This window comes from Pseudochaenichthys georgianus, chromosome 21 (assembly GCF_902827115.2).
Source record: "Pseudochaenichthys georgianus chromosome 21, fPseGeo1.2, whole genome shotgun sequence".
In the NCBI taxonomy this organism is placed as follows: domain Eukaryota; kingdom Metazoa; phylum Chordata; class Actinopteri; order Perciformes; family Channichthyidae; genus Pseudochaenichthys; species Pseudochaenichthys georgianus.
In genome coordinates this window covers 36,538,765-36,554,237 of record NC_047523.1, presented here as the reverse complement: position 1 = coordinate 36,554,237, position 15,473 = coordinate 36,538,765, and the positions used below count along the sequence as shown (strand labels likewise).

Genomic DNA, 15,473 nt, shown 5'->3' with positions numbered 1-15,473 from the left:
CCTGGACATAGTGCACTTATGTGTTCCCATGCTCCTTAGGGACCAGGGAAATATGGTGCACAGTGAGCCCCATACCGGGCTGGGGGACAGGGCACACTATTCACGAGGTGTGCCCTACAGCCAGGTAAACTACGGCCCCCACTTCTCCCCGGTCACAACCGGAGGAGAGGAGGTTGCGGTGCAGTGGCTGTTAACCAAAAGCCGGTCAGGGGCAGTGTGGTGACTCGATGTTGTTGGACGACAGGGCGTTTAGGCATCAGGGCTCCACCCACTGTACCCATTAGAGTCCAGTAGAGGCCGGAGCCTGTGTGGGATATGAAGTGGATTACGTATTGTAACCCTAGTTATATAAGCATAGGTGGAGCCCTCTACTCGGGGCCCTGTCTGTCCTATGCTGCTCGCTGTGTGTGTGTGTGTGTGTGTGTGTGTGTGTGTGTGTGTGTGTGTGTGTGTGTGTGTGTGTGTGTGTGTTTTAATGTAAAAGCTAAAGGAATGGAGAAAAAACATATTGTAAGATGCAAATATTTACCATAATTTGTGAATTCCATGTGAAAAGTTAGGAATTCCTTCTCTCACCACACCGAGGCCTCTGACACCCTTTCATTCATCCTTTCAGAAGTAAATGGTTTTACTATGTACAGGAAGTATAATGATGCTTCTAACAAAGGGGGACAGCTAAGCACGACAGCAAGATGTTTAATACAATTGGTCAGATCTTCCTTTGAGTACCTTGGCATAAGCTTTTCCTGGGTGGTTGAGCAACATGATACCTTGATATAAAAGAGGAGTTAGCCCTTGACCATCACTCAAGATTGAGGAGAGATGTCTGCCAGAAACCTGAACAATGTCTAGAGCCTTTAATATTCCTGGGCATCTTCCAACTTTTCATTATCCATCGACAACATTTTGGATGTGTTTGGGAGCCCTTCAAAGTGCCTGACAGTATCAGGATATCAGCAGCTCTCCTCCTGAGCTGAACACTCTGAAACCCTGTGTGCCTTTCCTGAGTCATCTGGGGGCTGCCAGACCTTTCTTGAGACGAACCAACAGTCACTCTCATTGGCCTTCCCAATCTCTTGCCTTTATGTCGTTTTTGTTTCAAAATAACCCTGGAACAACCAGGCCCAAAAGGCTAAATGACCTAATCCATTGAATCAAGTTGGCTTCATTGATCCTTTGACCATAACTCTGAGGAGCCACTCCCACAATGTAACTTATCAGCATGGCCCACTTGGTTTCAATACTTCAAGAAAAATGATAATCTTTTAAGATTCTTTACACTGTAAAACCACTCTTGATGACTAGGAAAAAGTGGGCACCAAAATCAAATAAGATGATGTCAATGCCGGGAATTACGGAAAAAAATAAGTTGTATGGAAAGTGATGAAGACTGAGATGAAGATGACTGCAGAAAACAAAGTAGAGCTTAGGGATTTCAGTCTTAGCTACAGAGAAAGTAACAGTAGGGGCAGGACGGATGAGAAGAGATATATCAACGTTGAGCTTTGCCAGAACACATCAGCTTCTCAACACGTCTCTCTGCAGATGGAGACTTCCCAAATGGATGAACTCTGCTTTCCACAACTCTTCAACAACTCCTGCAGGAAGCCTACGCCAGCTCAGTCAGATGTCCTGCTCGCTTACATCCTGCAGTCCTTCATCGCTCTGATCACTGCAGCTTCTCAACCTGCTGGTCATCATCTCTATCTCCCACTTCAGGCACAGACACACTTTCAGCTTAAGCTTGTATGTTCATGATTGAAAATTAACATGATTTAGCAACGCATATATTCCTTTTAATGAATGTTTCAGATAATAGTTGTTCTGTCTTAAATGATAACATATTCAAACCTGACGTTGTGTGACAAAATATTTAAAGCAGACACTCAACAACAAATGCATATCCATTCAAATGCCTTTTTTGGGTTTTACTGCTGTTTGTTGTTACAAGCTATTGTTGATAATTTTATTTATGATGATATTCTTCCTTTCCAGGCAGCTCCACACCCCCACTAACCTCCTCATCCTCTCCCTGGCTGTCTCAGACTTCCTTGTGGGCTTAATTGTGATGCCTGTTAAAATCATTTCAACAGAGGCTTGCTGGTACTTGGGTGACCTGACGTGTGCTCTGTATAATATTGTTACTTTTATCATTACCTCTTCTACTGTTGGAAACATGGTGCTCATATCCATTGATCGTTATTTTGCTATATGTGACCCTCTACATTACACCACCAGAGTAACTCTCAACAGAACAATAATCTGCATCTGTCTTTGTTGGATTGGCTCTGTTATCTATAATTGTCTCATTTTAAAGGACTTTCTGAGACAACCTGATTCACATAATTCTTGCCATGGAGAGTGTCTAGTTGTCATTAACAATATCACAGGAGCTGTTGACTTAGTTGTTAACTTTATTGCCCCCATTACTGTTATCATAGTTCTGTATTTCAGAGTGTTTGTGGTGGCTGTGTCTCAGGCTCGAGCCATGCGATCCCATGTTAGAGCTGTCACTATGCAACGTTCAGTTGGTGTAACTGCTAAGAAATCTGAGATGAAAGCAGCCAGGACTCTTGGTGTTGTTGTCCTTGTGTTTCTAATATGTTTTTTTCCATATTACACTCCATCCCTTATAGGTGAGGATATTGAAAATAGTAGTTCAACCTCACTCATTCTAGTCTGGTTGCTGTATTTTAACTCCTGTCTGAACCCATTGATTTATGCCTCGTTATACCCCTGGTTTAGAAAATCTATCAAGCTCATTGTTACCCTTAAGATACTTCAGTCTTGCTCGTGTGATTCTAAAATACTGTAATGACGGGCTGGGGTTGAGTTATATTCTAAAAAACCTCTGTTAAGATGGACATATGTTTGCTACTGTTGCTGAGTCCGAATGCAATGTGTAATGGCTGAAGAAAGATTAGACATTATTTAATGTAGTAAACCATATGTAACTAAAAGATATTAAATAATTGAATACAGAATAAAACTGGAAAATATTACATTGTGTGGAAAAAGTAGTAATTTTTGACCTGTGTTGACTTCAGCTTGACCAGTATTCTGGTAATGATATGTTCAATTGTTAATTAACTTCAAACAAAAAGACAGAGCTGTCGTGTGTGTGTGTGTGTGTGTGTGTGTGTGTGTGTGTGTGTGTGTGTGTGTGTGTGTGTGTGTGTGTGTGTGTGTGAGAGAGAGAGAGAGAGAGTGAGAGAGAGAGAGAAAAAGGAGAGAAGGTTTTCCTCACACATAACAGATTTGGTTCTCCAACACACTGACGATACAATATAACAAGAACACAAATAAATCTTGTTGAGTGCTAACACATGTTTATTTTACCATTGCCCTTGATCATTTACATGTATTGGGATTAAAATGTAGAAAAACATTCATAATATTTAGGCTGACAATAACAATTAAACTTCAATCAGCGATGATCGGGACCTCGCTAGGGCTGCTCGATTAAGGCAAAAATCATAATCATGATTATTTTGGTCAATATTGAAATCACGATTATTAAATACGATTATTCATTGACTTTGAAAACATCCATTTATTGAACTTTAAAAAAATAATAGTAATTTGAACAGTATCTTTTTAACAGTTGATTACCCTGAACCTTAAGTATAATTCAACTGAAAAATCAATAAATATATAAATAAAATAAATTATACATTTATATAAATAATATCAAATTAATAAATACCAATAAAGAAGATCAACAAATATTTTGGGCTGCACTTCCACATCCTACTGAACATAATAAATATAATTAATAAAAATGAGTTAGATTATTGGCAAAGTATTCAGCTGAAGCCACATATTTTTCAACTTCCCCAAGGCCTTTGTCATATAGGGCAGGTCAGGGTTCAAGTTATGTGGGAGCCAATGGGAGCTGAGCTCCCATGAGGAGGGTCTGAGCTCCCATGAACGCAGTGAAATCATACATCTGTGGGGGTCGCTAATACATTACCAACTACCATTATTTTAATCACAAATAATGCATGTGTCAAAGTAACAAGTATTATTTACGATAACGAGGTAAATAGGCTAAAAGAAAAACATGTTTTCCAAAAGAACTACGAATCGTATTCTCTCTTGAATGACAATATGCCTGCACTTCACCTCCAAGGTGCGCAATCAATTATTGGCAATCTATGCCTGTGAGCGTGCTGCGCGAGCCGAGATGATGTGTTATGGGGTGAGCGTATAGTTGAACCTTTTCATATTTAAGTTTGTAGCAATTAGAGTGCTGCTGCTGCTGTGTGTGTGTGTGTGTGTGTGTGTGTGTGTGTGTGTGTGTGTGTGTGTGTGTGTGTGTGTGTGTGTGTGTGCACTGCACACACGTTAGTTTTAAAGACCCCCATGAAGCTCATATTATAACTCGAACCCTGGGGCAAGCAGTGTAGATCTGGTGAAATGATGCCGAGATGGCATCGCGTAACGCTTGTCCATAGTGTTTTTTTAATTTATATTTTATTAGACATTTTCAAAGACAAAAACATGCGGACATGGCTCACACACACCACAAACAGAACAGGACAATAACATGAAGGGTGGGGGGATTACAGTGTCAGTTACATTTTATGTATGCATATGGCTTTGTATTTATACATGATTTGCTTCATAACATACACTGAACAAAAATATAAACGCAACACTTTTGTTTTTGCTCCCATTTTTCATGAGATGAACTCAAAGATCTAAAACATTTTCTATAAACACAAAATAACAATTTCTCTCAAATATTGTTCACAAATCTGAAAAAATCTGTGATAGTGAGCACTTCTACTTTGCCGAGATAATCCATCCTCACAGGTGTGGCATATCAAGATGCTGATTAGACAGCATGATTATTGCACAGGTGTGCCTTAGGCTGGCCACAATAAAAGGCCACTCTGAAACGTGCAGTTTTGCTTTATTGGGGGGGTCTGGGGGGGTCCGAAAACCAGTCAGTATCTGGTGTGAGGGGTATGATTAGGGGTAGGGTTAGGGTAGGGGTAGGGTTAGGGTAATGTTGTGAATCGAGTGGCCCATGGTGGTAGTGGGGTTATGGTATGGGCAGGCGTATGTTATGGATGACGAACACAGGCCACTCGATTCACAACATTACCCTAACCCTACCCCTAACCCTAATCCTACCCCTCACACCAGATACTGACTGGTTTTCGGTGTTGCGTTTATATTTTTGTTCAATGTAGATATACTTCATTGTTTCCTCATTATTATTATAAAACAAAAACATTTACAATCGATAAATAAATAAATGGATAAATAGTCAAATAAATAAATATATATATATCCTTCATTATTATTACCATTTTTTTTCTGTTTCTTCATAGCTTATTTCTCTTTATTTCTCTTTATTTATTAACATTATTATTATGTATTATGTATTATTGGCAGCCGAGATGGTTTGAGTCCTGAGGCCTGTACTACGAGGCTGGATTTTCGCTTAGCCGGCTAACTTCAGGGAAAACTCCGACTTTCCGGTCCTACGACGCTGGTTCTCATTTTAGCGGGCTAGATCTCCATGGCAACTTATGCTGTGCGGCTAACCTGCTCCGGAGCAGGTTAGGTTGCAAGCTAAGAGATCAACTCAGTGAAAGCACTGCCTGCTGACCAATCAGAGCTCAGTGTGCGGAGTTTAAAGCGATCAAGTCATATTACAGGAGAAAGGAAATACAGAAAAACTGCCGTTGCAGGAAAGACGGCCGGCAAAAATCTCCGACTGTGTGAATGTGAAAATTAATAGAATTTCAATCAGGATAGACATGATGTATGAAATACATGTTTATTACCGGGACACATGATATAAGAGAATGGTAATTGACAGATTACAACAAATGAATGAACTGATGTTTGGCGATTAGGCCCCGGTTTGCAGGATGATCATTCGGGACGGGAAAACCGCTCCGATGAACCCCCCGGGGTCTAGACACTGGTGGTGGTGATAGTAGTTCGGTCCGGTTCTGAAGGGAGAAGGTTTTAGCAGGGTTAAACATGACGCTGACCCACTGGCCGCAACCTGCACGTGCAGGGTTAAACATGACGCTGACCCACTGGTCGCAACCTGCACACGCAGGGTTAAACATGACGCTGACCCACTGGCCGCAACCTGCACACGCAGGGTTAAACATGACGCAGACCCACTGGCCGCAACCTGCACACGCAGGGTTAAACATGACGCAGACCCACTGGCCGCAACCTGACGTGCGGTTAGACGTGAACGCAGTGACACGTATACATGCTGACGTGGTATGAAACCGCCACCAGTTATATGCATAGTTACCAAGTTTAGTGTTTGAGACCTTGGATAGCCAGCACGCACTGATGTCCGGGCGAATGTGGGATATGAAGGCGGAGGAGGACCACCGTCCGAGTTGCAGGGATGAGGGAGATATGCCTTGAATGGCAGCACCTGTCTGAACGAAAGCCCTGATATGCTATTAAGACACCACCACCAGTTATATGCATATTCACCATAGGTAAACTGAAGAGATCTTGGATTGGCAGCACGAGCCGATGTCCGGGCGAAGAGGGAGATGTAGACCATATAATGCCGAGAGCTGTTAGCTTGAGTACAGTGATGCATGAATATCATAACCTGGCTTAACACGAGCCAAGTGAGCATGAACCCGAGAATATGAATGAAGTGCAGGATGCACGCAGAAAAAGACGTACACTTAGTTAAATACTGAGACATGACCCATGATATAGTATAGCTTAATTAGCAGTTAAGTGCGCCGGGATGAGTCATAGATGCTGATGAGCTGATTGAGTGATTAAGACTGTCTTCTATCATCTGAAATGAGAATGATGAAGGGACGCTAGTGTTAGATCCAGCGAGTGTGATGATAAATGTGTAAGCGATAGGAAATCTGAGCGTGCCGCTATGGCGGATGATCTCATGCAGATATTCCCCCCCAAAACGGAGGATGTGCAGTGCACGTCCTTAAGAGTCGGGGAAAAACCGCGGTCGTCGTGAGGCCGGCGGATGCCACGTCCAGAAACGGGAGATGATGGCGTGCCGAAGATTATCCGCATGCGAAGTACGGTTGCCCGGTGTGACTGGGCCTATAGTTCCTTGTGATTTAGAACGCTGTGCTCCTGGAGGAGTCTCTTCTTCTTTCTTCTTCTTCTCTTTCCCAGTTGAGCGGAGTTATAGGTTAGTTGTGTTGTATTTGAACACTAGATGGCGTAAAGGCAATGCATGAGGGGATCTCCCTGAGCAGTGGGTGATGCACTGGGGAGAGACAACTATTAACATTATTTACCCGAATAGCCGGTGCACGCGTAGTTTCTCCTTACTTGACTCCCGCTTGAGGCTGAAAGAGTTCTGCTGAACGGATGATGGGAACTTTAAAGCACGTTGTTAATATCTGCTTTGAAGAGCCAGCCTTGGCCTGCGCACTATTAAGATTACATTATCTCCGTGCGTAGAAAGGGGGAACATTGACCGTTGTCGTCGAGATTGCCCTGAGCAATACCAGTCATGCTAGTAGCCTACGCTAAAGCGAATAGAGTTGTGACGAGCAGTAGCGCTTGAACGATTGAATAGAACGCCACCTGTAGGATGCCAGAGAACTTTAATGATGGTGTTGTGATGCCGACGGCGTAAATTGAACTACCCGACACAATCCTCTATTGATGTTTGTTTGACAGCGGTATTGGGAGAAAAACGGCGACGTAAACAGTTACATCATCATGATTTATTGACTTATTCAGTCAATAAATCATTCAATTAATTGAGAGTCAATTCCTAATTTATTTAGTATCTGGTCGTGTCATAAACGGGATAATGTGCAGCGACTTGGTCATTGAGGAAAAGAAGCCCTACGAAACACCGTTCATTTCAGGTAATACTACATACTGTAACGCGTTACGCCCAACACTGCCTGGAACTCACCTTAACCCTGAACTAAAGGTAGCAATGCATATTGTTGAACTTTTCCTGTCGCCTCCCGACCGTAGTCGAGGAAACAGGGGGGAATGACTCTCTGTCGTCTCCCAGGGCAGAAGCAACGCGCTGCGGGTTCAATAACCCACATTATCGGAATGACTGGAGAGAGGCGAGCTCTTCTTGGGAGGTCGTTGCATTTATTTAGCTCTTCTGTTTCGCGAGATGGATAGAAACATATATCCCGCTCACTCACTCGCTCTACTATACCCACGCACCCATGCACGCGCCACACCCCTCTCTTAAAGGGGTAGCGATCTCACTCTGCATGACCCTGATGTCACAACGATATAACGAACATCTCGTGAATTTGTTGCAGCTGCCTCTTGCCAGCGCTACCATGACGCCTGTTTTAGAGGTGAGGCGCAGGAAAGAGAGGCGAGGGCCGGCTGGAACCGCTAGCCGACTGGGGAACGCTGCCTGTAGCTTAATCCGCAAGACTGCGGAGCTGATGAATATATGCCTGGAGCTGGGAAGAAGCCCTGCTGCTGCTTGCCTTAACCATGAACACGCGTATACTTGTGCGTTGACACCTGAAATGACAACTGACAGAGAGGGAAGAGCAGATTTAAAGGGGTTAGCGGGTGCGATGATTGGCTAGCTGGGGAGTAACGCCCCTGATCACTTATTGGGAGAGGAGAGGGTATTGAAATGACGTGTAACACCAGGGGGTATTGGCAGTGGCGGCGCCAGGGTATGGCTGGGGTAGGCTATAGCCATACCAAGAAATGGCTTAGCCCTACCTTAGCCCGACCATGAAAAATGATGTTAAAGTAAGCATGTTGAGAACACGGATTGCGAAAATCTACCGGTCGTGTCCACAACACACAAACTGATCCTGAAGTGCACGTTACTGACGTAATATGGTTGAGACCATTCGGGCTTATGCTAGAGGGGTGTAAGGAATAGTCTAAGTAGTGGTTGAGTTTTATACACTAAAAGTGTGAAAATTCTCTCGCGTTATAATATCAGCGCGGCTGCGGTCAGATCAAAATGCCTCCGAATGCAATTCGAACAGACCTACAGCCAATCAGAGCAACGAAACGTTGGGTCTGCTGCGTCATGCATTACTGATACGTCACGTTCACAGTGAAAAGTCCTCAAACTCGCGCCGAGTAAATTGCAGACGGACAGCAGAACTTCTAGGATTAATTGTATATTTCGGATGGATAGATTTGTTCTTAAACGCCCTCGCATTGAGGTACAACAAGTCAAACAGGCGCTTTAATGCAACCCTACAAGGATGCCTTTACGGATTTACACAGACTCATATGCATCTCCCTGACTCTGCCCTCTGCTGGCTGCGAACGCAGCTTCTCCTGTCTCCGTCGCATCAAGAATTATCTAAGAAACAGCAGTGGTGATGCACGGAACAGCAACCTGGGCCTGCTGGCTATCAATAAGCAGAGGAGTAAGTCACTGGATGTCCAGCGTGTCATTGACATTTTCGCTTCCAACCACAACAACCGGCGGATCGTGCTGCTTTGAGAACGTCAATAGTGAGTTTTGAATATATTTTGTAATAATGGGTCATTTGAAAAAGTGTTTTGTATGACAATAGAGACACAGGCCACCTGTTGTGTGCTGTGTCTGTCTCTCTCTGTTTACCTGTGTCTGTTTCTCCCTCCCTCTCTCTCTCTCTCCCTCTCTCTCTCTCTCTCTCCGTGTCAATTCTATGCCAACTTTTCTTGTTTCTGCCGCTGCGTAGCATGTTATAACAACGTGGAATTAGCAGAATAGGTTATTGTATTGTTTAACTCACACCTGTTGCTCTCGATGTAATTTAGCTGATAAAAGGAGACTAATAAAAGCTAATAAAAGCCTCACGCGTGGCGTTTCACTGTCAAGGGGTGCGATATAGCGTGTATGTAATACATTACAAATACTGACTCGAGCCCCACCACTGTATGGGTTAGCCCTACCATAGACTACCCAACATAGGCGCCGCCACTGGGTATTGGTCTTCCTAATTGAACTTGCGCTAAGCTTCATATCACCTCCCATCTTCAGAGCAATCTGACTATTATAACATTAGCGTTAAGAAAGCTTACTTAAATATCTGCCACAACATAAGTACACTGAGTGCAGACGTCAATGTGTCCCATTATCATTCATATCACATCATAATGTATCATATATTTCCTTATCTGAGTCAGCTGAGCCGTATCTGGCCGTGCAACACTCACAGTGTCACATACTGTATGCAGAAGTATTATTTTAAGCAACACATTAAGTTGACGAAACACTCGAGACAAATGTAATTAAAGTCAGATCGTGTTTTAGACGGGGCAGTGATATCATAAACCTGTTAATGTACGCATTCAAACACTTTTTCTTTTGCCAGCTGTTTTCACCTTGCAGGTTAGGGTTAGACTAGTTAGACCAGCGTCATAGTACAGTTTAGCGAGAGTGCATATGTTTTGGATTAGACCAACCGGCTAACTCAAACATATCCAGGTTAGGAAAATCCAGCTTCGTAGTACAGGCCTCAGGAAAGCCCTTATCTTATCCCAGAGCCTGTTTTCTGGCTTAACCAAATATAACAGGGAGAAAGCAGCTTCTTCCATACTTAAGATGTTTAGGAAGTCCTCCAGCCATCTATTTAAATTGAAGCAGTTGGGCTTTCTGACTTTCCAGTTCATAAAAACGAGGCGTTTAGTTGAAAGGCATGCTAGGGCTATAAGTTTACTTACAAATCTTGATTGTATGCCATTGAGCGGGGATCCCAGCAAGCATGTAGTTGGAGTTAAGAGTATCTATATGTTCAGGATCTCAGCGAGTGTATCTCCAATTACGTCCCAAAGAGATTTTTACAGCCGGACAGGACCAAAGACAATGTAAAAGGGTACCCACTTCCACACAACCATGGATGCTAACATAGTGTTTGATCAATTTTTTTTACTTAAGTTTTTAATATTTGATTTTAATTGCATATAGGAGAAGAAGAGGGATTGATTCAGATTAAACTTGTCCAACAACACTGTGAACGGCATTATTATATTGTTTACTATTTGCCCAATGTGTTGTATGTCATGTGCTTGCATACTGTATATATATTATTCAATGGGTTAACTTACCTCCCATTGTGAATAGTGGGTTTTTCCATAATGGGCATGAGGGGAGGGAAATACCAGTGATGCCTAGCCTCCTGTGTACATATTTAACCACACTGATAGAAAATTGAATTCATGGATGATTCAGACTGGATTTGGGGGAATACCATAATGAATTAACGGCTAATGTTTTGGTTTTCTGTTTCAACGTCAGTGACGGCAGGCGGAGAGCCTCACCGCTGATTGGCTACCGCGCGAATGCGTCATGCGAATTTGACGCTCAAATTGAAAAAAATTGAAAACCATTTCCCCCTTCAGTCGACTCAATCGCACTGCCTCGTGCACGTCAACCGTGTCATGCGCGCCGTCGGAGCGAATTTGCGTCTGTCCGCATCTCTGCATTGACTTTACATGTAATCGCGCTGCTTCCAAAAATTGCATCGCGTCCGTTGTGAACGCAGCTTTAGAAGCCCCACTGCTATTTATTACACCATGAATCCACAGTAAATTGCTTTTGTATGGTAAAACATGAAGGTAATAACTAACACCAGAGTGATTTTTGTGAGATGCATGGAAGCAAGTGATGAAGACTGAGATGAAGATGATTGCAGAAAACAAAGTAGAGCTTAGGGATTTCAGTCTTAGCTAGAGACAAAGTAATAGTAGGGCAAGACAGATGAGAAGAGATATATCAGCTGTAGAACAGAGAGCTTTGCCAGAACACAGCAGCTTCTCAACACGTCTCTCTGCAGATGGAGACTTCCCAAAGGGATGAACTCTGCTTTCCACAACTCTTCAACAGATCCTGCAGGAAGCCTACGCCAGCTCAGTCAGATGTCCTGCTCACTTACATCCTGCAGTCCTTCATCGCTCTGATCACTGCAGCTCTCAACCTGCTGGTCATCATCTCTATCTTCCACTTCAGGCACAGATAAACTTTCAGCTTAAGCATATATATGTTCATGATTGAAAAGTAACATGATTTAGCAACGCATATATTCCTTTTAATGAATGTCTCAGATAATAGTTGTGCTGTTTTAAATGATAATATATTCAAACCTGACGTTGTGTGACAAAATAGTTAAAGCAGACACTCAACAACAAATGCATATCCATTCAATTGCTTGTTTGTGTTTTTCTGCTGTTTGTTGTTACAAGCTATTGTTGATAATTTTATTTATGATGATGTTCTTCCTTTCCAGGCAGCTCCACACTCCCATTAACCTCCTCATCCTCTCCCTGGCTGTCTCAGACTTCCTTGTGGGCCTAATTTTGATGCCTGTTACAATCCTTCTAACAGAGGCTTGCTGGTACTTGGGTGACCTGATGTGTGCTCTGTATAATATAGTTACTTTTACCATTGTATCTGCTACTGTCGGAAACATGGTGCTCATATCCATTGATCGTTATGTTGCTATATGTGACCCTCTACATTACACCAACAGAGTAACTCTCAACAGAACAAAAATCTGCATCTGTCTTTGTTGGATTTGCTCTGTTATCTATAATTGTCTCATTTTAAAGGACTTTCTAAGACAACCTGATTCACAGAATTCTTTCCATGGAGAGTGTGCAATTGTCATTGACAATATCACAGGAGCTGTTGACTTAGTTGTTAACTTTATTGCCCCCATTCAGTGGCAGATTTAGGATTGTAGGAGATCCGGGGTTTAGTCCAGGAGTTGTTAGGGGCAAAGTGTTATTTTTGACAAGTGGGGGGTGGACCGAACATCCTTAAGGGGGGTTGTTGCCTCCTAAAGGGGGGTCCGGGGGCATGCTCCCCCGGGAAGATTTGTTTTTAAATATTGAAGTTAAAAGCATTAATCTGGTGCACTTTGAGAGCAACATTAACCCTACCTTAAAGTGGACCTATCATGCTATATTAGAACAATACAGATGTAGCACTCCAGATCAGACTCAAATGGGTGTGTCCCAGTCAAAAGCCCAGCGGATGCCAGTGGCTGGGGGTGTTGCCAAATTGCTAGAGGGCGTTGCCCAATTTCCCTATTTGTTCAATTACAGGATTTAACCATGAGATGGCGCTTCATTCACAAAATACACAATGGGTGTTGTAGAAACATCAATATTTTAGATCAAATAAATTATAGTTTGCTTTATGCAGTATATTTCTTGTAATATTGTACAGTAGATTGAAGTAACTCAACTTATACATTAAGATAAGATAAGATGGACCTTTATTAATCCCGTGGGGAAACTCAGTAGTTCAAACAGGGTGAGAGTGAAAAACAGGACAGCACAGATTCACACAGATTAATAAAATCAAAAATAAGATGAGCGATAAAAATAATAATAATGAGAAACTATGAAATAAGAAATGAATAAAACTAAAATGTAATTATCATATCATATATTATAATGTATTGTATTATTAAGTAATATCATACATTAACCCCATTATAGCAGATGCCACATTGAATGGATGAACACATGTATGCATCAATAATTACAACAGAGTATTTCTAAATACAAGTTGTAAAAATACTTATATGTATTTAATATGAACCCTTTGGAGTCGACCGTCACGCCGGCGTGATCAGATCACATGACCTGTTCAAGCCGGTGCCGCATAAAAACAACAGTCCGGACAACATTGCCGTGTGTTTCTGTCGAAAGTACTGGCTTGAAACTATATCCCAGTCTTTGTTTCATGCAAAAAGACCCAGTAAACACGGAGATACGGTGATATAAAGTTAATACAGATATATTTCAGAAGTATGAATAATGGAAGCACATATTTTAATATCTTCGCCGTATTTTATCATTTTACGAAACGGAAAATACTGGAAACTGTAGATCCTGCTCAACAGGATGTATATGTGTATTTATGTCGAAAGTACTGGCTTGAAACTATATGCCAGTCTTTGTTTCATGCAGAAATACCCAATAAACACGGACATATGATGATATAAAGTTAATACAGATATATTTCAGAAGTATGAATAATGGAAGCACATATTTTAATATCTTCACCGTATTTTATCATTTTACGAAACGGAAAATACTGGAAACTGTAGATTCTGCTCAACAGGATGTATTTACCAGGGAGGGGGTGAGGTAATCAGTTAAACGGAGTGATACGAAACGAGACGAAAAGAGACGAAGAGGGACGGCGGGAACCGAAGAGAGACGATGGGAAATGGAGAGAGACGAAGATATACGAAGACAGGCGGCGGGAGACGAAGAGAGGCTGCGGGAGACGAAGAGAGGCGGCGGGAGATGAAGAGAGGCTGCGGGAGACTGCGATTGAAGTAAAGTGACAGACAAACATTGAGAATTTAGATATAGTTAGATAGATTTTGAGTTTTGAAGACTCAACTATGATGAAGAGAACTCTGAACGTGAGTCAAGCTTTAAGCTTGTTTTTTGACATGGAGGAGGAGGAATCTGTGATGTTGCCCTCTGTGTCGTAGTTGACAGAAACCGCTTTGAAGCGTGGCACAGATAAAGACAGAACAAACAGATTGTTGTACATAATGTGTATATATATATATATATATATATTTGTATTATATTTATAATAACACTTTTGCCTTATCAGAATGAAATCCCATGCTACCTCAATCAAACGTTCACATTATCATAGTCACATCCCATGTATATATTTCCAGCTTTTAAATGGTTTTGTTGTGTATGTTTGTGTTATGAAAAATAAAATCATTTTCAAAATCTGTTTTTACATTTTTTTTGTGATTTTGGGTCCAACATGTTCATATAGTAGAAGATCACTGCTCTAAACAAAGTCAAAAATCCTACATCCAAACGAAATAAATATAATTAATTATGATGAATACGTTAAGTCTTGTTCATTGTTTTTCACTTTTATTAAATGTTTGATATTTCCGGTGGAAATGGTGGACCATCGGACATTCAAAATGCAGCATATTTTCACTCCTACACACATATATTCTCATTTTACATACATACATTTTCACTCTTACACACGGATATTCTCCTTTTGCTCTCATGCGAAATCTACTAAAATAAAGTATGCCATGTATATTTAGTTTTCGTTGATGAGACGAGACGGACTAAGGTGTTAATGGTGGACTATCGGACATTCAAAATGCAGCATATTTCCCCCAAGTGTCTGTCAAAATGCATTTTACGTTTCTAACTTGAGTTGCAATATCATTATTTCCGCTCTCTTCACTCCAGAAGAGCGATCTCCCTCTCTCTCTCTCTCTCTGTTTGCGGGGGATCACAGGAGGGGGGAGAGCTGTGGAATGTGACTCCACACATTCCGATGGCCAATTAGTTTTAAACAAAGGGTCCCCAACATACATATAGGACACATGGGGGGTTGGTTGACTCGGTTTGCATTCATAAAGAATGCACAAACGTGTTTAATCGTTAATGTCAGATATGTACTAAGTAAATAGCCTACATTAGTTCCTGCTCAAGATTCAACTTTATTGTTATTGCACAGATTACAGGTACTG

The 15,473-nt window shown here is 41.8% G+C and overlaps 1 protein-coding gene and 1 pseudogene across 1 annotated transcript; both read left to right on the top strand.

The window, feature by feature from the left end:
* Positions 1-1,545: 1,545 nt before the first annotated feature.
* On the top strand, positions 1,546-2,815 carry LOC117467011 (trace amine-associated receptor 13c-like; annotated as a pseudogene).
* An 8,950-nt stretch (positions 2,816-11,765) lies between these two features.
* Positions 11,766-12,663, top strand: LOC117466397 (trace amine-associated receptor 7e-like). Its single transcript, XM_034109603.1, has 2 exons — positions 11,766-11,938; positions 12,216-12,663. Exons 1-2 carry the CDS (start codon positions 11,766-11,768, stop codon positions 12,661-12,663), a joined length of 621 nt encoding a protein of 206 aa, XP_033965494.1.
* Positions 12,664-15,473: the final 2,810 nt, after the last annotated feature.

Coding starts and splice junctions, on each gene's coding strand:
- LOC117466397 (XM_034109603.1), top strand. CDS start 11,766: ATGGAGACTTCCCAAAGGGATGAACTCTGCTTTCCACAACTCTTCAAC. Junction 11,939..12,215: donor ATCTCTATCTTCCACTTCAG/GCACAGATAAAC, acceptor CTTCCTTTCCAG/GCAGCTCCACACTCCCATTA.